Here is a 21,367-nt window from a genome sequence, read left to right as displayed (position 1 = left end):
GAAACCGCCCAGCCATGGCGGGCATGAAGACGGCCTCCGGGGACTACATCGACTCGTCCTGGGAGCTGCGGGTGTTTGTGGGCGAGGAGGGCACCGAGGCAGAGTCGGTCACCCTACGGGTCACGGGGGAGTCGCACATTGGCGGGGTGCTCCTGAAGATCGTGGAGGAGATCAGTAAGTGCCCTGTCCGTCGGTCTGTTTGTTGCCGGCACCCATAGGGGAGCTGCCGCCAGCATCCCGGGTACTTCCGGGCCGCCCCTGCTGCGCCACGCTCGATAACGGCGCCCGTGACTCAGGCACCAGCTTAATCTTCTTCCAAAAAAGACATTTCCCCAACTTCCGCTCCCTGGTGCTGTCTTCTTGCCCGGCCTCCCAATGAGGCCCCGAGGAGGGGACCCCCCTCCACTCATTCACTTTCCGGGGCAGGGTGTGGGGAGGTGAGGCCTTGCTTGGACCCAGGCGGAAGCCACAGCCCTGGTGTCTGCGGAGATGCCAGAGGGGGTTCCCGGGGGCCTGGCCCCACGCTTCGTGCCCCGGCAGAAGGCCTGGGTGAAGGCCCAGCCTGGGAAGGAAGGCCCTGCCCCCACAGGAAATTACAGCAGAGCAGCCTGTGGGCCTCCATGCCCAGGCCCGTGCCGCCGCGACTGCTCGTGGTCTCATCGCCCCTGTTGGGGTGGGGGCAGCCCTTCCTGGGTGGGCAGCAGGCCCTTCTCTGATACCCACAGCCGGAAAACAGGCCACAGATAGTCCCAGGCCTGGGGGGAGGTGGGGAGGGAGGAAAGGGATCCGGGCGCCCCGCACGTGTCCATGTGGGGAATGCAGCTCAGCCCAGCCACTGGCGGAGGCACCAGGGAAGCTTCCAGAACACATGGCTCAGGGAACTGAAAGCAGAAGTAGGGAGCAAAGACTCCCTGAGGAGAGTGGGTATAGGAGTCACTGAGGCAGGCAGCGTCAAGCCCGTGCCACGGGCATGGAGACCCAGTGCCCCACCACCAGAGCTGACGACACCCGGCAACCGAAGGGGCACAAACCTGAGGCCAGCAGGGCACAGTAACCAGTAAGCACCATGCTCACCTGCCTTCCTTGTGACGGGCTCCTGCCTCCCCTGCCTGAACCCCCTAGGGCAGTGGTTCTCAACCTTCCTCATGCCGCGACCCTTTCATACAGTTCCTCATGTGGTGGTGACCCCAACCATAACATTATATTTGTTGCTACTTCATCACTGTCATTTTGCTACTGTGATGAATCGGGTGACCCCTGTGAAAGAGTCATTCGACCCCCAAAGGGGTCGAGAGCCACAGGTTGAGAATCACTGCCCTAAGGTGATGGGGCGTCTTGTCCCCACCCATCCTATGTCCTAGCCATTGCTAAGTACTCAGCCATACCAGGCCCCGACCCCCCAGGACTTTGGTAGAGTGTGGCACTGACAGTTTCCTCCACCCCCACCCCTGGGCTGGTGCTGGGTACAGTACAGGAAGAGCTGCCTAGGTAGGGGCCAGGGGTGGGAGAGGCCGCAGAAGGAGTGAGTCCTGAGTCCTGAGGAGCGGGCTCAGCAGGCAGGGCAGGGAGCTGATGCTGGGAGGTTAGGGGGCCCAAATCGGGCAGGTGAGGACAGAAGCCAGTCTGACCAGCTCACCGAGGGCCTTGAAGGCCACCTAGGGGGTCTGGGGTGGGGAGCAGCCCCGAATGTTCCAGCAGGAGCCACTGATGCTGAGGTTCACCTCTAGACAGACCCCTTTGGCAGCCCGTGGGGTGGACTCCAGGGCAGGGTGGCCAGGAGGCGCCCGTCAGGCCTGAGGCGTCTGGGGTACGGCGGGGAAGATGGAGGGAAGGCCGCTGTTACAGGTGCGATTGACTTGGATTCAATGTAGCTAGAAGTCAAAGGGGCGGTGCCCAGGTGGGAGGGTCATGGCCACCCAGCCTTGAGACAGGGAAGCAAGCCCAAACCCAGACCCAACTCACTGCTGTTGAACTGCCCCTGGGAGTTTCTGAGACCGTCACATTTAAAATTTTTTATGAAAAGGGCATTTTACTGGGGCTCTCACAGCTCTCGTTACCATCCCCACACGGATTGTATCAGACATGTTGCTACATATGTCGCCATCCTTCTTTTCTAGACAGTGCTTTCTACTGCATCCTTGGGGTCAGCTCCTCTTTCACCACCCCCACCCTGGTGACCCCTCGATAGATTATAAATGGTTACTATTTTCACATCGCACACTGACCGCTGTCTCCGTCCTCCCAGGGTTTCTGTGTTCTTCCCCCTGGAGGGGGTGGTGTCTGGTGAGAGACTAAGTTTTTGGAGGTTTTTTTTTCTGGTCCCAAGGCGTTTATTGGGCAGACTGGGGTGGGAGGTCTGAGGCGATAAGGGGGTGTTGGGCCGCTTGGTGGTGAAGCGTGGCTTGTGCTGGCGTCGCGGGACTCGGCGAGGCAGCGGGAACTTGAACTTGGAGTCATGGAACTGCTTGACCGCAGGCCGGCGGCACTTGCTGGCCACAATCTTGTCCACCTTCATGATATGCGTGGAACGGGCCCGGGCTCGGTGCTGAGCACCCATGCCATGGTAGCACGGGGTGACGGTCCCGGTGCTCCCGGGACATGTGGGTCCCGCTGCAGGAGTCGTAGGGCGGCCTAAGTTCTTCACCCGCAGAGGGGACGTCTCGAGCACCTGCCCGCAGTGCACAATCTCCCCAAAAGACTTCTTCATCTTCTTCAGCTGTGACACAAAGTACCAGAAGCGGGACTTGGCTGCGACGTGGTTGGGGGCAAAGATGCGCATGCGGTAGAGTGGCGGTGTCCGGCACTTGGGGGTGGACAGCCAGCGGCCAACCACCTTGTCCTCACAAAGTGTGCCCCAGGCCTTCATGGCGGACCTTCCGCACTTGTCCTGACCCACAAAAAAAAAAAAAAAAAGACTGTAACTCTTTATGGGAGTAGAAAGTATCTTTCTTTCAAGGAGTGGCTGGAGGTTTAGAACTTCTGACCCGGCAGTTAGCAGCCCCATGCATAACCACCAAGTTGGTCTCCTTCCAAGTGGAGGAGTTTGGGCCGAGGGGCTGGAGGGCTGGGACAGGGGGGCATTGCCTTTCCGTCCCCAGCGCCTGCAGAGCCTTGGCACACCCAAAGCCGGTGGCCTGGGGCCCGAGGAAGGGTCCGGGCTGCAGGGATGTGGTCTGGGGAGCCACAGGACATGGTTGTGGAGGAGGAAGAGGGTCCCCGACTGGACCAGGGCAAAGGACACTTGGGGGACAGGTCAGGAGGAGAGGCCAAAGAAGGGGAAGTGGGTGTCACAGCTCCCAGGACAGGGAGAACTTCTGGGGTGGGGGTGGGCAAGTCAGAAAGCTCCAGAGGTCAGATGAGATGACTGAAACCCAATTCCCACTCACAGCGACCCTCTAGGACAGGGTCCAACTGCCCCTGTGGGTTTCTGAGGCTGTAGCTCTTCCTGGGAGCAGCCGGCCTCGTCCTTCTTCCTAGGAGTTGACTGGTGGTTTTGAACTGCTGGCCTTGAGGTTAGCAGCCCCACACAGGACCCACTGAGTCTTTCAGGGCAGAGGAATCTCCCTGGGGTTCAGCAACAGCGGGGACAATGGTGGGCGGGTTGGCTGGGTGGCAGGAACTGCTCACGGTGTCAATAGAGGGGGCCTGAGTGGGAGGTGGGGACACGGCCCCACTGAGCTCCAGGGAGTTCTGCAAACTGCAGGGGGTGCTGGTGCGTCATGGGGGGGTGGGGTAGGACGGAAGGTGACTGAGCTGAGCCGAGCCGCGGGCATCCACTCCCGGCCCCCCTGTGCTGCTAACTGGATGGCAACGGATGTCTTGAACGTTCTTGCTTTTATTGGTGGCGTTTCCGTGTGTGCAGATAAGGGGAGCCCACTGGCACCGTGGGCGACGAGTCGGGCTGTTACCCGCAGGGTTAGCAGCTCTACACCACCAGCTGCTCGGGGCTTTCGAGTCCTGTAAAAGCATCCGTCTCGGAAACGCACGGGGGCAGTTCTGTCCGTGACTCATCCGCTCATGCAGTGCATTGGGCTTTGGCTTTTGTGGACCCGGAGCCCTGGTGGGCGTCGGGTGAAGCACTGGGCCTGGAAGCATGAGGTCAGAGGTTTAAACCCCCCAGCTGCTCTGCAGGAGAAAGGGGGAGCCGTCTGCTCCCACATAGAGTGACAGTCGTGGAAATCCACCCACGGGCAGTGCTGCCCGGCCCTTCTGAGTCGGCCCCGACTCAGTGATCGCAGTGGGTGGGTCTGTGGTGTAAAGTAGGTCACCTCCGTTCACAAAGGACTTCACGAGGAGTGTGCCATGGAAGTCCCTGAGCCTGCCCCACCGCTGGTGAGGGTGGCCATCCCAAGAAACAGGCACGAAAAGTTGAGTGCCTTACCTAAGGTCACAGCTTGTCACTATGAGTCAGCCCCAGAGTGCCCTCACCAGCCCAGCCTGGGAGGACGGCTCAGAGCAGGGCAGACACAGTGCCTGGCCCTCAGACCCTGGGGAATGCCGAATGGGGGTACCCCAGTGGGCTGGAGGCATCTAAGACTGGGAGACCCAGATTGTGGGATGGGCGACCCCTTGGGAAGGGAGCCCAGAAGGAGAGTCCAGGGGAGGTCAGCCGAGAGCCGCTCTGCGAGGAATGACTTGAGGCATTGACCCTGCCCTTGGATTGTGTGGGGTCTGCGCTCAGTGCCAGGGCAGAGGTGAGGAAGACTTGGCGGGGGCCATCCCAGGCTGCTGGTGCCCATGGTCCCCCTGCTGTGTCCCCCCCTCCCTCCCCACAGAGCGCAAGCAAGACTGGTCTGACCATGCCATTTGGTGGGAACAGAAAAAACAGTGGTTGCTGCAGACCCACTGGACCCTGGACAAGTACGGGATCCTGGCGGACGCCCGCCTCTTCTTCGGGCCCCAGCACCGGCCCATCATCCTGCGGCTGCCCAACCGCCGCGCGCTGCGCCTGCGGGCCAGCTTCTCCCAGCCGCTCTTCCAGGCCGTGGCTGCCATCTGCCGCCTGCTCAGTGAGTCTCGGGCGCCCTCCGCTTCAGGCAGGCCTACCACCTTGTCCTCGCTTGCCTGTCTCCACCCGGTCGGCCCCGTGACACCCAGGGGAGCGCCGGGGAAGGGGGGGTGTCCCAGGGCAGGCCCCTGGCCCCTCTGAGGCCCCAGTTCCCCTCAGGCATCCGGCACCCCGAGGAGCTCTCCCTGCTGCGGACCCCCGAGAAGAAGGAGAAGAAGAAGAAGGAGAAGGAGCCAGAAGAAGAGGTGTATGATTTGTCGAAAGTCGCCCTGGCTGGCGGTAAGCACAGGAAGATGGGAGCCGGGTAGGGGGACGGGCACAGGGCGGAGGGGGCAGGCCCAGTGACCTGCCCTGCCCCCAGGCGTGGCACCTGTGCTGTTCCGGGGGATGCCAGCCCACTTCTCGGATAGTGAGCAGACAGAGGCCTGCTACCACATGCTGAGCCGGCCCCAGCCACCGCCCGACCCCCTCCTGCTGCAGCGCCTGCCTCGGCCCGGCTCCCTGTTGGACAAGACCCAGCTCCACAGCAGGTGCCCCGTCTCCCCGGGTCTGTGTCTCCCACCCCGGGCCGGTGCCTCTCCCCTACCAGCCCTGGCTCACCCTGACCCCTCTCTGCCATGCCCAGGTGGCTGGACTCTTCACGGTGCCTCATGCAGCAGGGTGTCAAGGCCGGGGACATGCTCTGGCTGCGGTTTAAGTACTACAGCTTCTTCGACCTGGACCCCAAGGTGGGTAGGGGTCGGGTCAGGAAGAAGGCGGGCGTCTAGGGTCAGAGAGACAGGGCGTCTGAGGTCTGGGAATTGAGACGTGTTGGTGGGTGGGTGGGTCTGTCTGTGGGGCTAGACTGTATGCATTCCTTTTGCCAATGCTCTGGCCTGCTGGCGAGACCCTGGCAGCCTGTGGGTGTCCATAGCAGCTCCTGTTGGCCCCCGGGTGTGCACCTGAGGCTTGTGGCGGCAGACATGGACCGCCAGGTCTTTCTGCTGACGCTCTTCCGGGTGGGTGTGAGCTGCTCGTGTTGTCAAGGGAATCTCCGTTTTCTCCACCCCCGGGGTCGGCACCCGAATAGTCTTGGGTTCTAAGAGGTCCTCAGAACCCAAAGTGGGTTTCTAGTGATTTCTTCCGGCTTATTTCTGTGTGCCGTGTCTGCATCCCCCCGGCTTACTGACTGACACCCTCCATCCTCCCACCCAACCCATTTGCTGTGAGTGGGAATGAGCTGACTCGACTCATGGAACCTCGTTCGTGTGTCATAGAGGAGTGGTGGTGGGGTGGTGGGAGGGTGGTGGTGGTGGTGGTGGGTGGGTGGGTGGGGTTTGTGCCTGGAATCTTAAAAGAAGAGAAAGTCTTCCTGGCACATCACTCACATAGCATATCATTCAAGTGTTCCGCCCCATCAGGAAGAGTTGTACAATCATTCGAACCCCCCCCCCAAAGGGGTCATGACCCCCAGGTCGAGAAACGCTGAGTTACTCTCTAGATTTACCTACCCTGGATTTCACATACCAAAAAAAAAAATGTTCCAAAAAACCTAGCAAAGTGAAAACTGATCAGCACCGCAGTTGACAAGAAAGCAGGAAATATTAAAAGCCAGGTCACATGTAACTGGATAATGATAGGGTGCTCCGTTGGACCTAACTGCCTCTGCCACCGTCCACTCTCCAGCGTGTTCTTGCGTGACAGCAAGCACCTAGGACCTTGATGGAAGCAGCTCGTGTGGGCTGTGGTACCAACATGGGTTGGAACTGTCAATCTTTAGGTTAGCCGGCTAGTGCAGACCGTCCGTGCCAACTGGGGCCTTCAGTCCTTGGTAGAAACAAGCTGATGGCCGTAAATAGTACCGTATGTAAACAGAATTCTTTGGTGAAACCACAGAGCATTTCCTTTCTTGGCCAGGCCTCTGAGGGGTTCATCGTAGCTAGATTTGTATTTACTTTTCTATGAGAAGCCCTGTGAGGCAGTCTTCATGCCCTCCAGGCGCTGCGCCTTGCCCTTGCAGGTCTTTCACAGGACCAGGCGGGGAGGAGCCTTAAGCTCACCCCTCCAACATCAGAACCCAGTCGTGGGGCACCGTTCAAAATGCCACTCCTTTGTTGTGTTGTCTTAGAAGCCGTGCAGCCAGAATGTTCCTTAGAGGCAAGGATGGTGAAGACACACACACACACACACATACACACACACGGATTGTGAGGGTGGCACAGGACCAGGCAGTGTTTCCCTCTGTTCCACAGAGGTTGCCATGAGTCAGGAGTGACACCGTGGCACCCAGCAACCACACTTTATCCCACCCACTGCGAGACTGCCGTCCTGGGCCCTCCCTTCCCCATTTCTCTCAAGATGTCTTGTGCTGGGCTTCCGGTTTCCTGCCTCTCTCATGTTCCTCTTTCTGGATAGGCTCCCTCAAAGGCAGAGGACCTATTTCAACGGCTTCTCTTCCTTCTGAAGGGCCTGTCATAAATGTTTTGAAGCCCAGCATACCTGAAAGGCTCACTCTTCTGCCCTCACCTGCATGATAGTTTGGCTAGGTATAGAATTCTAACCTGGACACAGTCTCATATTCCCGGCATCGTGGTTATGTGTTGTGCTGCTCACTGCAAGGTCAGCAGTTTGCAACCACCAGCAGCTCCTCGGAGCGGGGGTGGGGGGGAAGATGGGGCTTTCTACTTCCGTAAAGAATTACAGTTTTGGAAATCCACAGGGGCAGTTCTCACAGTGGGTGTGAGTCAGCACCAGCTGCCTGGATGGCAGTGAGCTTTTTTGAGTGTGTAGCACTCCGTATGTCGATAGATGCTAATTGGTTGGTCCAGCCTGCTTTTGGTGGTCATGGCACCATGCCCAGCTTGCAGTCACTATGGGCAGAGGTGCCGGGGACATTCTAACGAAGTCTTTTGGTGAGTTTCTATAAAGTCCATATCCAGTAGAGGGTATTGTTAGGTTATTCGGTAGATGTTGGTTTGGCTTTAGTAGCGAACGGCTAGAGAATGTTCCAAAGTGATGGTACCCCTTTCACACGCCCGTCAGCTGTCCATGGGTCCATGGGAGGTTCGTTTGCTCTCACTTCACCCATACTTGACATCTGCTATGTTTTTCATGATCGTGATTCTGGTAGGTGTGTTATGGAAGCTTTTGTTTTGTTGGCAGCTTGTTGGTTTGTTTGTTTGTTTGTTTCCCTCCAAGACCTTTTTATTGGGAGGTAATACAGCTATCATATCATCACATCTCGCTGTAGTGTACGATTCCTCCCACAATCAGTTTCAGAACATTCTCTTCTCTTCGTCTTGAGCTCCTTGCTATCAGCTCCCTTGACCTCCCCTCTCTACTGTAACACGCCCCCCACCCGCACCTGTTATTCTACTTGCTGTCCGTATAGGTTCATCAGTCCTGGGTTTCACATACCTAAACACAGAAAACCAGATAGCAAAAATTCCAGAGGGCTACCCCCAGTGACAAACTACATCAGGCCTAAACCCCAAATGTAAGGGGCGGCGGGCGGGGGCAGGAGAAAGAAGGAAAGACAGAAAACGTCCAGCGTGTCAGGCCTAACGTGCATGGGGTGGGGGGCGGTCAACTGACGCGGTTTTAACTGTTCAAGTCAGGTTTATCATTTCGATCTCCTAGAGTTTGTTTCGTTTTTTTTTTTCTCTAGCAGCTTTACTGAATGAAGCCTAATGTAGACACCATCAAAGTCGCCCCTGCACGTACTTGATGGGGTTGCTTTTATTCATAAGGAGCTTGTCCTATTGTGAAACCAGCATCACACTGCAGTTTGGAAACATTTGCATGACCCCAGAGAGTTCTCCATGGTCCAGCCACCGCTGTCCCCTCCCACACTGACCCCAGACAATCACTGATCTATTTCTGTGTGTGGTGGTGGTGGTGGTGGTGGTGGTGGTTTTTTTTTACACTTCCCTGATGACTAATGTAGTTGAACACGTTTTCAGATGATGATGAGCCTTTGGGTATCTTTATCTCTGGTAGTGGTGGGGGTATCGCTTCTATTAGTCTTCTGCCACGTTTGGTCGCAAGTTGCTTTTTTATCCCTTATTGATTTTGGAGAGTCCTTTTATATATTCTGGCCATGAACACTTGGTCAGATCAAAATGTTGTGAATGTCATTCCCGTGCTGTCTTTCACCTTTTTCATTTTCTTTATGGTTTGATACATGAAAGTTCTTTTTTTTTTTTTTAAGTTCTTCATTTTAAGGTAGCCCAATATTTCGTTGTCTTCTCTTACGATGAATGTCGCGTGTGTCCGGTTTAAGAGATCGTTCCTCTTCCAAGAGCACAAAGATGACATCTGACCGTGTTTCTCCAGACGTGTTCTTGTTCCCACTGTCATGTGTGATCTGTGCTCTATCTAGAATTGAGAGTTGGTGTGAGGTAGGGATCCAAATACATTTTTCTTATTTTTGGGTATCCAGCTAACCCCATGCCATTTATTACAAAGAGCATCCTTTCCCCGCTGAATGTGTTGTCTTAAATCAGGGGAACATTACTGTGGGCCTCTCCCTGGCTCTTTCAGTTCTATTAGTCAATCTGTTTCTCTTTACCAATGTCACGCTGTCTTAATTATTACAGCTTTAAGATTAGGTTCCTTTGTAAAATAGCATCCTGTTCTTGTTTTATGAGGACAGCATTTTCTTTTACAAAATCATTTTATCGGCGGCTATTAGCATGATCCACCCATCCGTCCATTGTGCCAAGCACATTTGTACATTTGTTGTCATCATCCTTCTCAAAACATTTTCTTTCTACTTGATCCCTTGGTCTCGGCTCCTCATTTTTTCCTTTCCCTCCCACACACTTCTTCGCTCCCTCATGAACCCTTGATAATCTATAAATTATTATTATTTTTTCATTTCTTACACGTCTGCCACTTTTCTGTTGTCCATCCCCGGGGGGAGGGTGGCTATATGTAGATCATTGTGATTTGTTCCCCCTTTCTCCGCCCTCCTTCCCCTTCCCCTCCTGGTATGGCTACTCTCAATATTGGTCCTGAGGGGTTTCTGTCCTGGATTCCCTGTGTGTCCAGCTCTGGTCTGTACCCATGTACATGCTCTGGTGCAGCCAGATTTGTAAGGTAGAATCGGGGTCGTGCTAGTGGGGAGGAAGCATTAAAGAACCAGAGAAAAGGCGCATGTTTCATCCCTGTGACCGGCTCGTCTCTTCCCGGTGACCCTTCTGTCAGGGCATGGAGGGCGGCCTTTCTCTCTCTGTAAGACATTGGATTCTGTTTGCAACTTCATCCTGTTCTTGACCTTGGCCTGCTTCCCGTAGTCTTGCTTTCCTCCTGTTGATGTGACCTCTGTTGCTCATGCTAGCAGCTTTCCCCAAAGGTGGGCGACCCCCGTCTGGTCATTCATGTTTAAGAGTCACCCCCTACCCTAAGAGGCTGAACGGAAACCCTGTGTGTGGGAACTGCTGCTGCCGTGGGCTCGGCCCCGGCTCACAGCGACTCTGTGGACAGCGGGACACAACACCGCCTAGTCCTGGCCATCTTTCCAGACTGCTGCTGCAGGTGAGCCAGGCACGGCAGCCACGGGGCCAATCGAGCTCCTGGAGACGCTTCCTCTTTGCCGTGGCTCCTCACCTTTCCCGGCAGGATGTCCTCCCCCTTGTGGCGTGTCCAAAGTGTGTGACTGGGCTTGACATTGAGGGGGGGTGCTTCCTGGGGGTGGCTTGCCAGGAATGTTTTCTGTTCACCTGGCCCGTTTCTCAGAGATGGACCCTCTACTGCGGATAGAAGGCTTACTGTCATTATTTTCGGTGACAAGTGGGAAGAGGCTGGAGCCTGCCCCAGCCTTCAGAAACCAGCTCTCTCGATGCTCATCTGTTTGGGGCCTCGCCTCACGTGCCTGGGGGCTTCTCGGGGCTTCTGTGGGGATTCAGGGGGGTCCTGCTCCCGTTCTCAGAGCCTTTCGACCTGTTCTCCTCATGGCCACGGCACCCTGGGCTCTTCATTCCGGATCCAAGTCTAGAGCCTGTCGAGGGTCCATCATGTGTGCTGGACCAGGGCCTTCTGACCTCTGAACCCCGGAGGGCCGTTGGCACAGAGCATGGAAGGAAAGGCAGCGTGGGCGCCCGGCGCTCGACCCTCCCACTCGGGTTCCATCTTCCAGCGTCAGTTGACATCTTGCATCTGCCGCTGTCCCCCTCCTCCCCTCATCTCTGTCCTTCGGGGTTTACCTCCGTTAGCTGTTTTGGTTGGGTTTCAGAGGGCATGGGGTTGACCACCTGTGGGTCACTGGGGTCTCCCCTCCCCTTTGCGCCTCCGCAGTCCCGGTTCCTTTTCTTTGGGGGATGCTCTAGCTACCATGAGTCACACGAGGGATCAGCTGTCCCCCTTCAGGTCTCAGCGAATGGCAAGATGCCACCTCCTCCATCAAGCCTCCCTGGACTTCTCCTTCTGCGGGTGGCCCTCCACACGTAGCCCAGGCCCTCACAGCACCACCAAGGGAGGTGGCCTCGCCCCAGGGCTTGGGCTCACTCCCTGTGTGTGAAAACCCAGCTCTGCCTTTTATTTTCATGTTACGCTGCTGGAAAGGTTCGTAATAGAGCCTGCGCCTGCAGCCTCCGCGATTACATTAACCTTGCCATCACCTTGAAGAACAGCCCTGCCCCAAGCCAGGACACCCCCCACCCCAGCCCCGCTGACCTCTATAACCTTGGATTTCTGTGTCTCCTATAACTCACTCACCACCATCGAGTCAATCCAGGCTCAAAGTGACCCGTTAGGACAGAGTAGAATGGCCACTTTGAGTGTCAAAGACTTAAAATTTACACAGCAAAACCAGCCTCCTTTTGTCCCAAGGAATGGCGCGTGGGTTGGGACCACTGACCTGGTGATTAAGCAGCTCCACACATAACCCACTGGGCAGGAGCGGTGGGGAGGCTCTGAATACTTCTATCAAACCCCACTGAGCAGGAGCCTGGGGGGCAGAGTGGTCACGAGCTGCGATCTACAAGGTCTGCAGTTCGAAACCACCGCTGCTGCTCGGGAGACAGACGGGACTGCCTACTCCCATAAAGAATCAGTCTCAGAAACTCGGGGGGCAGTGCTACCCTGTCCTACAGAGTCGCTGTGAGTCAACCTCGACTCGAGGGCAGCGAGTTTGGGTGTTTTTCCCATGGAGTGGCGCATGCTGACTCACAACGACCCTACAGGGCAGTGGCATAACCACTCTGCCTCCCAGGCTTATTCCATATGCATGCGACACCCGCCCCCACAGTCGTCCCTCCATGCTTGACTCCTGGACTCCCCGAGGCTCCGGCTCGCCCCCTCTCTTGTACTCCCAGCAATGCTGGGCGCACAGTCAGCACACTGCAAACACTGGCTCATTGAACGATGGAGCCCAGGGTCAGAGGCAAGAGGATGCTGTGTACCTGAGCAGTAGGGGGCTGTCTGACGGCAAAGCTGGGGTGGGGGGACTGTTTCCGTGTTAGCGCTGAGCTCTGGGGGTGGGTGGACGGGTGGGGAGAGAAAGACAAGGGCGGAAGGGGCAGTTGGCATCTGCCCAAGCCAGCATCGCTCGCCCACTGCAGGCGGACCCCGTGCGGCTGACGCAGTTGTACGAGCAGGCTCGCTGGGACCTGCTCCTGGAGGACATAGATTGTACGGAGGAGGAAATGATGGTGTTCGCAGCCCTGCAGGTACCCCTTGGGTGGCCCTCAGGGCGGGGTGGCGGGCTGGCCTGCCTGGGAGGCCCTGTTGATGCATGCCTCCGGCCCTGTGTGCCCACCCAGTACCACATCAACAAGCAGTCACAGAGCGGGCACACGGGCGAGCCGGCGGGCACAGACCCGGGGCTGGACGACCTGGACGCGGCCCTGAACAACCTGGAAGTGAAACTGGAGGGGTCGGCACCCACCGATGTTCTGGTGAGGCGGGGCTTGGGGCTGGGCGGGCTCAGTGTGCCCCCCAGGGGACCCAGGTTTCTCTCTGACCACTCCCACCCCCTTCTCCTGTAGGACAGCCTCACCACTATTCCGGAGCTCAAAGACCACCTCCGGATCTTCCGGTGAGGAGTGGAGCTGGAGCAAGGGGCCCAACTAGAGAGGGGAGGAGGGAGGTGGCCTTTCACACGGCACTCCGCTGTGACCCCCCAGGCCCCGGAAGCTGACCCTGAAAGGGTATCGCCAGCATTGGGTGGTGTTCAAAGAGACCACCCTGTCCTACTATAAGAGCCAGGACGAGGCCCCCGGGGACCCCATCCAGCAGCTCAATCTCAAGGGTGAGTGAGGTTCTGGGGGCCAGGACTGGGCAGGGCTGGGCTCCACCCCGCTCACCTGGGTTTCGTCCGTGGGGCCTGGAAGACACTCACCCTGTGGCCCGGGGTGGCCTCGTACTCCACCCTGCCTTCCGCTCTAGGCTGTGAGGTGGTCCCTGACGTCAACGTCTCCGGCCAGAAGTTCTGCATCAAGCTCCTGGTGCCCTCCCCGGAGGGCATGAGTGAGATCTACCTCAGGTGCCAGGACGTGAGTGCCACCGGGCAGGGTGGGCCAGGCCAGGCTCGAGAAGGGTGTGAGATCATATCCGGATGGGTGCTCAGGGGCGGCTGTGTGATTGAAGGAAAGAAATTAAGAGACATTCAAGTCTGGGCGATCTCCTCCCCCACGGGCTTCAGGAACCGGGCTCAAGCAGAGACAGAATATATTCCCAATGTCACTTGACATACTCTCTCTCGGGGCATGGGGTGGGCGTGGGGGGCTAAATACAGGCACCCACGAAGGTAACAAAGTGGGCAGTACCCTAACCCTAGGGGGCATGACTGTCCTGAGCAGGGAGAGCAATAGCAACTTGCACCCCAGAATGCTGGTCTTCCAGGCTTCTTAAAAGAAGAGAATAAAGAACGCATCCACATACACTCTCTTCCCAGTCGTTTCCCACAGAAGGGCGGGTACAGTCAAGGGTGAGGGCTGGGGCCAGGGTGGGCCTGATGGTACCTCTCCCCTTGTGCCCCAGGAGCATCAGTATGCCCACTGGATGGCCGGCTGCAGACTGGCCTCCAAGGGGCGCACAATGGCAGACAGCAGCTACCCAAGCGAGGTGCAGGCCATCCTGGCCTTCCTCAGCCTCCAGCGGGCAGGCGGCGGCAGCGGGGGCTCGGGCACCCACACCCAGGGGCCCGATGCCACCGAGGCCCTCAACCCCTATGGCCTTGTTGCCCCCCGTTTCCAGCGCAAGTTCAAAGCCAAGCAGGTGGGGGTGTCTCCTGGGTCTTCCCTGGGGGAAGCATGGGTTCCGCTCCCTCATCCCTCTCCCGCAGGTCCCTGGCCTACGTGTGGCGGGCGGTCCAGAGCAGACGCAAGGCCTTTCTGGCTCAGACACCACACCCACGTACCACGCACTGGGTGGGGCAAGGTCCAGGTGGCCATGTCCATCTCCGCTCCCACCTGCTGTGGGCACCACGGTGGTTGTCCTTCCCCACTCCAAATCCTGGCCCCTGACTAGGGCAGGCAGAGGGTCTCAGGGGCAAGATAGGAGAGCCTCTGACCAGGTGGTCCCACAGCTCACCCCGCGGATCCTGGAAGCCCACCAGAACGTAGCCCAGCTCTCACTTTCCGAAGCCCAGCTGCGATTCATCCAGGCCTGGCAGTCGCTGCCCGACTTCGGCCTCTCCTATTTCGTGGTCAGGTACGGCGACCCCACCTGGCCCCTGCTGGCCGGCCCTGCCCTCCCCTGTACCTGGGCAGCTCTGGGCCCGTGTCCCAGGAGTGGGTCTTGGTTGGGCAGGCAGTCACTGCCCATTCTCCCGAAGCCCCTCCCCCTGTTCTCTGTGAACAGAACTCACCGGCTGTGTCCCCAGACCCCCTTCCATGCGCCTCATTGCAAACCCGAGAGATGGTCCTGGGGCCCGGAAGGAGATCTGACTCGGGTCAGCTCTGCCGTGGATGGCCCTCTCGGGGGCTCAGTTGGCCCGTCTGAGATCAGGGCTGCCGGGATGGGTGCTGTCCAAGCAGGCCTCCTGTCCTTTCCCTGCCTCCCACCCTGCTGAGCCAGGACGCTGACTGACAAAGACTACATAAAAGCCCCAGTTCAGACTTAAAAACCACATCCTGGTGCCGCTCGGTCAGGCCCAGGGGGGCTGCGTGACATGCTCAGTACCTTGCGCTGGTGGGCCCCGTGCCAGGTGGCAGTGCTGCTGCCACACCAGACCCACTCCTACCCCGTGGGTAGGTTCAAGGGCAGCAGGAAAGACGAGATCCTGGGTATCGCCAACAACCGGCTGATCCGCATCGACCTGGCCGTGGGCGACGTGGTCAAGACTTGGCGCTTCAGCAACATGCGCCAGTGGAACGTCAACTGGGACATCCGGCAGGTGGGCTTGCTGTGGGGGCGGGGCTGGAGCTGGTGGGCGGGGCCTGTGTGGACCCTTACCCCTTGGCCCCGCCCACCCACAGGTGGCCATCGAGTTTGACGAGCACATCAACGTGGCCTTCAGCTGCGTGTCGGCCAGCTGCCGCATCGTGCATGAGTACATCGGGGGCTACATATTCCTGTCCACGCGGGAGCGCGCACGTGGGGAGGAGCTGGACGAGGACCTCTTCCTGCAGCTGACCGGGGGCCACGAGGCCTTCTAGGGCGTCCTCCCTGCCCGCTCCCCCGCCCCCGCTCACTGCCACCAGCTCGCCAGCCACCGTGCCCTGGGCTGGGCACGCTCACCTGCCATCACCGAGGTCCGAGTGAGCCACACTGCAGCCACCTGGGCTGAGGAGGGTCTGATGGTCAAGGCCACACCCTCTGGCCCGATTAGAGCGCCCAAGCATACCAAGAAGAACAAAACGTCCCTATGGGGTGATGACCCATAGTTTCAAACCAGGACTCTTTTTCCCCCCTTTTTCTGATTTTATAAATAATTATTTTATTGCTGGACCGGCTTTCTTGTCCCAGGGCTGGGCTCGCGGCCATGCGGACACCCTGGCTCTTCATTACCTGACAGGGGGAGGGCTCTTCCTGAAACAGAGAGGAGAGTCGATTAGAGAGGGAGACCTGAGCTAGGGGTTCAAGATCATGGGGCTTGAGAAGAGGGGAGGAGTGGCTCTCACGGGTAGGCCGGAGCTGCAGGGCCTCCTTGAAGTACTTGGGGGGCAGGAGGCCCTTGGCGTTCCCTGGCGTCAGGACCACCCCGTTGGCAGCGCGGAAGAAGGGGATTCCATCTGTGGCAGGAACCAGAGGTGGGATGTGACGCCTGCCCTCCTGGCAGGCAGGGGCAGTCCCTGCTATATCCAAGCTCACCTGCCAAGGCCAGGGCTCCATTGATGAACACGGCCACTTCGCAGCTGGGCCGGATGCCTGCAGAGACAGCCAGAACTGGGTCCTAGGGGACCTGGGGGTCTAGAGGACTGGGGGTCCTGGGACTGTAGCCAACAATGGGTGAGGGTACCCGGGGGGGTCAGTGTGGAGGAGAGCTGGCAGCTGCAGGCGGGACAGGGTGCAGGATGCAGTGGCCTCAGATGGGAGAGGGCCCAGGGAAGACAGAATGAATGGCAGCAGCTGGGAGAGGGCACTGACCACTGATGACGGCAGGGTCCCCAGGCAGTCCTGGGGCAAGGTGAATGTGTGTCCTCCCCTGGCAGGACAAGCCTTTGAGCAGGATGGATGGCCAGTGCTTCCAGAAGGTCCCGTGGACCAGTACTGGGGGCAGGGCCTGCGGCGTCTCCAGCGGTAACAGCTCTAACTCAGGGACCTGGGGGAGGATGGGGAGCAATGAGCTGGCCTTCAAGTCAGAGGCCTCTCCTGGCTCTCCCGCCTGGCCCTAGAGCCCCCACCTGCAGGGAGTGACCCTGATTGGCCCGGATGAGAGGGCCGGTGCCAGGGTCCCCTGGCTGCAGGGCGAACCGCTGCTTCTGGTTGCTGTCCACCACGCGCTGCACATCGTCCTCCGAGAAACCATGGAACTGGGGCAGCTGCAGGAGGGCACGCAGGGGCACGAAGCCGTCTGCGGGCAGGTGGGGTGCTCAGGGGGCTGGGCCCGGGGTGACAGGGAGAGCAGAGGCCCCGGGCTCTGTTCACAAGGGCCTCACCCCATGACCTGGAGATCTCCTTAATGCTGGGGATCTGCATGGGGATCCCGTCTGCCTCGTGGAGGGCCACAAAGATAAAAGCACTCAGCACAGGCCCAGGCCCGGAGTGGAAGGCAAACCTGTTTGTGGGTGGCCAGCCTTTACACAACACTCACTGCTATCGAGTCAATGTCAATGCATCACAACCCTGTAGGACAGGGTAGCACTGCCCCTGTGGGTTTCCGAGACTTAATTCTTTACAGGAGTGGAAAGCCCTGTCTTTCTCCTTTGGGGGATGCTGGTGGTTTCAAACTGCGGACCTTGTGGTTTGCAGCCTACACCACCAAGCCTCGGTGGACAACCTTGTGTATTCACTGGGATTCCTTGGTGGAGGTGTATCACCAGGCACCCCCATCTCTGGGCTTCTCTCAACTTGGGGAGGGTGTGTCCTGTCTTTCTCAGAGGGCAGTGGGGGGAAGTGGGGACAGGACAGCCAGAGGGAGGCTCACAGAGTTCAGGGAGCGCTTCCTTGCCCAGCCTCAAGGGCCGGTACTTACCTGCCCCTAAGGGAAGCCCCAGCTTCAGGGCACCATGGCGCAGGACGTAGGACAGGGCCTTAGATAGCTGCACATCTCGGTCCTGAAAAAGCCCAGATGTGGTCCCGGGGCTCTGTGGTGACCCTGGCACGCTGCCCACCCTGAGCCGTGCTGCAGAGTGGGCAGGTCTCAGGAACAGAGTACGCCATCTGCCCCTCACCCCACTAACGCTTTCGGCGTCCCCTGCCATCTGAGCGCACCTGTTCACGGGGTCGATGGGCCCTTCTAGCCCTGGGCTCGAGGGCTCCCTGCCTCCTGCCTCCACTGGGGTGCATGGTCAGGACCTGCAGGCACAGTGCTGTGTGGGAGCTGTTTTAAAGACAGCTCCCCACCCCGTCCCCTGCCCCGTGTCCTCGGCCTACCCAGAAGGTCACAAAGCGTCAGCATATAGCTCATTCAATTCACTTCCCACCCCTATCCCACGGTGGAACGCTGAGCCGAGCAGGCAAGACTTAGCCAAGATCACGCTGACTGCCAGCCCGGAAGCCAAACCTCTGCGCTCCGAGTTCGCACCCCCGCCCCGCCGCTGGTTCCCGGGCCTGTCAGGGGCAGGCGTGGACGGACGGAGCGGCTAGGAGGACCACAGAGGCGCGCCCATCCCGCCGCTAGGCGCCCGCACCGGCCAATGAGAGGCCGCAGAGGAAGGGGCGGGCACTTCCGTTCCGGGAGGGGGCGGGGCTTGCGGGACGAGGCGGGGACTTCCGGACCCGGGAGGGGGTGTCGACGCGGCAGGGATGGAGGCAAGGTCTTCCGGGCTTTGGGCATTTGTGGGTGACTCGACCCGAGGCAGACGGGTGGCAGGGATACCCAGGAAGCGGAGTCTCAGGACTCAGTGTGGCTCGGGCGGGAATGATGGGGGCCACCTCACTGCCCAGGGAGTGGTCAGGGCCCTGGAGAGGGAGGGCCTGGGGGACGCTCAGCCTGTCTGTGCCGGGCTCAGGGGAGGCTGTGTGGCCCTAGAAATGACAGGTCCTGTTGTGTCCTTCCTCAGAGCTGCCCTGCCATGGACCCCGAGGTGACCCTGCTGCTGCAGTGTCCCCGGGGTGGGCTGCCCGAGGAGCAGGTCCGGGTGGAGCTGAGCCCAGCCTATGACCGCCGCCCACTGCCAGGAGTGGATGAGGCCATCGCCACTGCCTGGGAGAATCGGCTGCAGGCCCAGCCGTGGCTCTTTGATGCCCCTAAGTTCCGCCTGCACTCGGCCGCCCTGGCACCCGCTGGTTCCCTGGGGCCGCAGCTGTGCCTGCACCTGGGCCTCACTTCCTACAGAGACTTCCTGGGCACCAACTGGGCCAGCTCAGCTGCCTCTCTGCGGCAGCAGGGAGCCGCCGACTGGGGTGACAGGCAGGCCTACCTGGCTGACCCACTGGGAGTGGGTGCTGCGCTGGTCACTGCTGATGACTTCCTTGTCTTTCTGCGACGTTCTCGGCAGGTGGCTGAGGCCCCTGAGCTGATGGATGTGCCTGGTGGGCACCCTGAACCTCAGGTGAGAGGGCAGGCAGGGTACGAACACCCAGGCAGCTCAGGTGGGGCCTTAAATGGGACCACAAAGCCTCATTTGCCCTGGGGTGGATGCAGACAACAATCCAGGGATAAGTGTCGGATGGGCAGGGAGAGGACTGCCTAGGACAACCCCTTAGCCGCTCTCCTAGTCCCTATCCCAGACCCTCAGGGTGCTAGGGATGACCAAAGCATAACGTAGCACCATCGAGTCCATGCTGACTCCCAGCGACCCTCTGGAACAGGGTAGAACTGCCCTTGTAGGTTTCCAAGACTGATTTTAAGGGAGTAGAAAGCTTCATCTTGCTCCCTGGGAGCGACTGGTGGTTTTGAACTGCTCACCTCACAGCTAGCAGCCCAATGCATAACCACTACGCCACCAAGATACAGTATGCTTGTGATAACAGGGAGGTGCAAAGAAAGAGGTGCCTTACTCCACCCCTAGTCTCAATGTGGTGTCCACCGCTGCCCCCCAAGCTGGATGTTTGTTTGTCCAAAATTGAGTTTGGGCCGTTGGATCACCAATGTTTCCACCGTGCCCACAGCAGGCCTCAGGCTGGCAAGGACTGGTGGGCGGGCAGGGTGGGAGGAGGGTGGCACTGGGATCTGAGCTTGGACTCTTCCAGGCCCTGTGCCCTGGCAACAGTCCCCAGCATGAGGACCTTCCTGGGGAGCTGGTGGTGCGTGAGCTCTTTTCCAGCATCCTTCGGGAGATCTGTGATGAGGTGAATGTCCTGGAGGTGGGCATGGGGGCTGGGCCATAGACCATGCCAGAATCCTGCAGGCCTGGGTTGGCATCGGGGAGAGCTGGGCTTGGCTACTGGGCACACGGAATTGGAATTCTAGCCTGGATTTCTCTGTGGCTCCCTTTCGTTCTTCATACAGTGGAAAAGGTTCTCGATATCTCACTCCACAGGTAGACGGAAAGGCATAAGTCAGAGTCCTCATTTTTAAACCACCCGTGGGGAGCCCTGGGCAAATTGCTCCATCTCCCTGGGCCCTGTTTCCCCATCAGTAAAACCGACAGGCTGATGATCTGAGATTCTGTGATCCTGGACATTGGATCCACAAACTGTACAGTGTTGTGCTGGGGTGAAGGGCTGGCTCTTTTCCACCCAGAGGGGCGGGCACTGACAGGTGGGACCCCTGGCTCCAGGTGAACCTGCCGCTGCTCACCCTGAGCCAGCCCCAGCTGCTGGGCATCGCCTGCAACGAGACCAGCTCCGGCCGTGCCAGTGCCGCATTCTTTGTGCAGTGAGTGGGCTCCGGACAGGATCCTGGGTCCTGGGGTTGGGGGGAAGGGCACCAGGACTCCACAGGGACCCTCCAGATAGCGGGGACCCACTGAGTTTCCTTCCTGTCCTTTTCCAGGTGTAGTCTGACTTCTGAGCAGGTGAGGGAGTACTACCTGAATGGGGGACCCGAAGCCGATGAGTCCACAGGAGTCATCTTTGTGGGGACACAGGTGTGGGTTAGCAGGCTGTACTTGGCCTTGCCCAGGGTGGGGGTTGGGACCTGCAAAGAGGCCTGTGGGGCTGGGCCAGACCAAGACTCCGGGATTTCTCAAGGTCTCCTGTGGGAATGCCCCCCTCCCCCACCCAAGGGAGAGGAGGTCTGGACTTCTGATCTCCCCACAGAGCGTCCGCAGGCTGCAAGAGGCCGAGGTCTGGGCAGAGCTCTGTCCCTCAGCTAAAGGAGCCCTTCTCCTCTATACCCTGGTCCAGGACCATGCTCTCTCAGCACCAGCCCTGCCGCCCCAGCGCTGAAGACAATAAAGGCCCCCCCTTTTTTTTAAATAAAGGCCCCTTTTCTTGTATTCCATTGGTGCCTGATATTTCCGGGGGGAGCCAAAGGGGGCCTCTGGGAGAACCCTGGGTGGATGCGAAAGGCAGTACAAGTGACTCGAAAGAAAACCAATGACACTGCCAGTCTTTGTCCCCCAATGACAACGGGGCGAGGGCAGTGACCCTGTTAACTTCGGTGCCGTGCCGTGGGAGGCTGCTCCGTGAAACGTGCCGCGCGGAGTCACAGCTACGCCCGCGGGACGGAGCGATGACATCTGGCTGAAAAGCCCTACGGAAGGTCAAGCCAGGACCTGGCGGCGTCGCGACGCAGCCTGAGTCTCGCCAGCTTCCCAGGTGGGCGTGTACCTGTCTGCAGGTCCACTGGCCCGGCCTTGGTGGGCGGGCCCATGGCCTCAAAGCCAATAGGTGAACGGGGCGGGTCTTTAAGGACCACGCCTCTGCCGATTGTATGGGCGTGGT

At 59.0% G+C, this 21,367-nt stretch overlaps 3 protein-coding genes and 1 pseudogene across 7 annotated transcripts; 2 read left to right on the top strand and 2 right to left on the bottom strand.

Moving 5' to 3' along the window:
- Window positions 1-14: 14 nt before the first annotated feature.
- Window positions 15-15,937, top strand: FERMT3 (FERM domain containing kindlin 3). The gene is made up of 14 exons (XM_075545543.1): window positions 15-174; window positions 4,776-5,009; window positions 5,168-5,287; window positions 5,370-5,538; window positions 5,634-5,736; window positions 12,550-12,657; window positions 12,751-12,885; window positions 12,976-13,025; window positions 13,114-13,238; window positions 13,376-13,482; window positions 13,970-14,206; window positions 14,517-14,641; window positions 15,185-15,326; window positions 15,409-15,937. Exons 1-14 carry the CDS (start codon window positions 15-17, stop codon window positions 15,586-15,588), a joined length of 1,995 nt encoding a protein of 664 aa, XP_075401658.1. The 3' UTR covers window positions 15,589-15,937.
- Window positions 2,114-2,866, bottom strand: LOC142444263 (large ribosomal subunit protein eL20 pseudogene; annotated as a pseudogene).
- On the bottom strand, window positions 15,820-18,217 carry TRPT1 (tRNA phosphotransferase 1). 2 transcript variants are annotated; one of them, XM_075545545.1, is made up of 8 exons: window positions 18,099-18,217; window positions 17,807-17,890; window positions 17,568-17,649; window positions 16,777-16,946; window positions 16,520-16,694; window positions 16,244-16,300; window positions 16,054-16,164; window positions 15,820-15,961 (listed from the first exon to the last, which is right to left on the bottom strand). In XM_075545545.1, the coding sequence occupies exons 2-8, from the start codon at window positions 17,879-17,881 to the stop codon at window positions 15,870-15,872; spliced, it is 762 nt and encodes a 253-aa protein (XP_075401660.1). In that variant the 5' UTR covers window positions 17,882-17,890; window positions 18,099-18,217; the 3' UTR covers window positions 15,820-15,869. The 2 variants fall into 2 exon arrangements, with proteins under 2 accessions (XP_075401660.1, XP_075401659.1); XM_075545544.1 differs by having other exon boundaries at window positions 15,821-15,961; window positions 17,969-18,101.
- Window positions 18,218-18,299: 82 nt separating this feature from the next.
- Window positions 18,300-20,919, top strand: NUDT22 (nudix hydrolase 22). Of its 4 annotated transcripts, none has more exons than XM_075545540.1 (6): window positions 18,300-18,346; window positions 18,598-19,089; window positions 19,730-19,828; window positions 20,260-20,357; window positions 20,475-20,568; window positions 20,741-20,919. In XM_075545540.1, exons 1-6 carry the CDS (start codon window positions 18,341-18,343, stop codon window positions 20,867-20,869), a joined length of 918 nt encoding a protein of 305 aa, XP_075401655.1. In that variant the 5' UTR covers window positions 18,300-18,340; the 3' UTR covers window positions 20,870-20,919. The 4 variants fall into 4 exon arrangements, with proteins under 4 accessions (XP_075401655.1, XP_075401656.1, XP_075401657.1 ...); XM_075545541.1 differs by having other exon boundaries at window positions 18,321-18,351; XM_075545539.1 differs by having other exon boundaries at window positions 18,339-18,373.
- Window positions 20,920-21,367: the final 448 nt, after the last annotated feature.

The sequence above is a fragment of the Tenrec ecaudatus genome, chromosome 4, assembly GCF_050624435.1.
Source record: "Tenrec ecaudatus isolate mTenEca1 chromosome 4, mTenEca1.hap1, whole genome shotgun sequence".
Taxonomy (NCBI): domain Eukaryota; kingdom Metazoa; phylum Chordata; class Mammalia; order Afrosoricida; family Tenrecidae; genus Tenrec; species Tenrec ecaudatus.
Note: the sequence above shows the minus strand (reverse complement) of the source record. Positions and strands in the feature narration are given on the sequence as shown.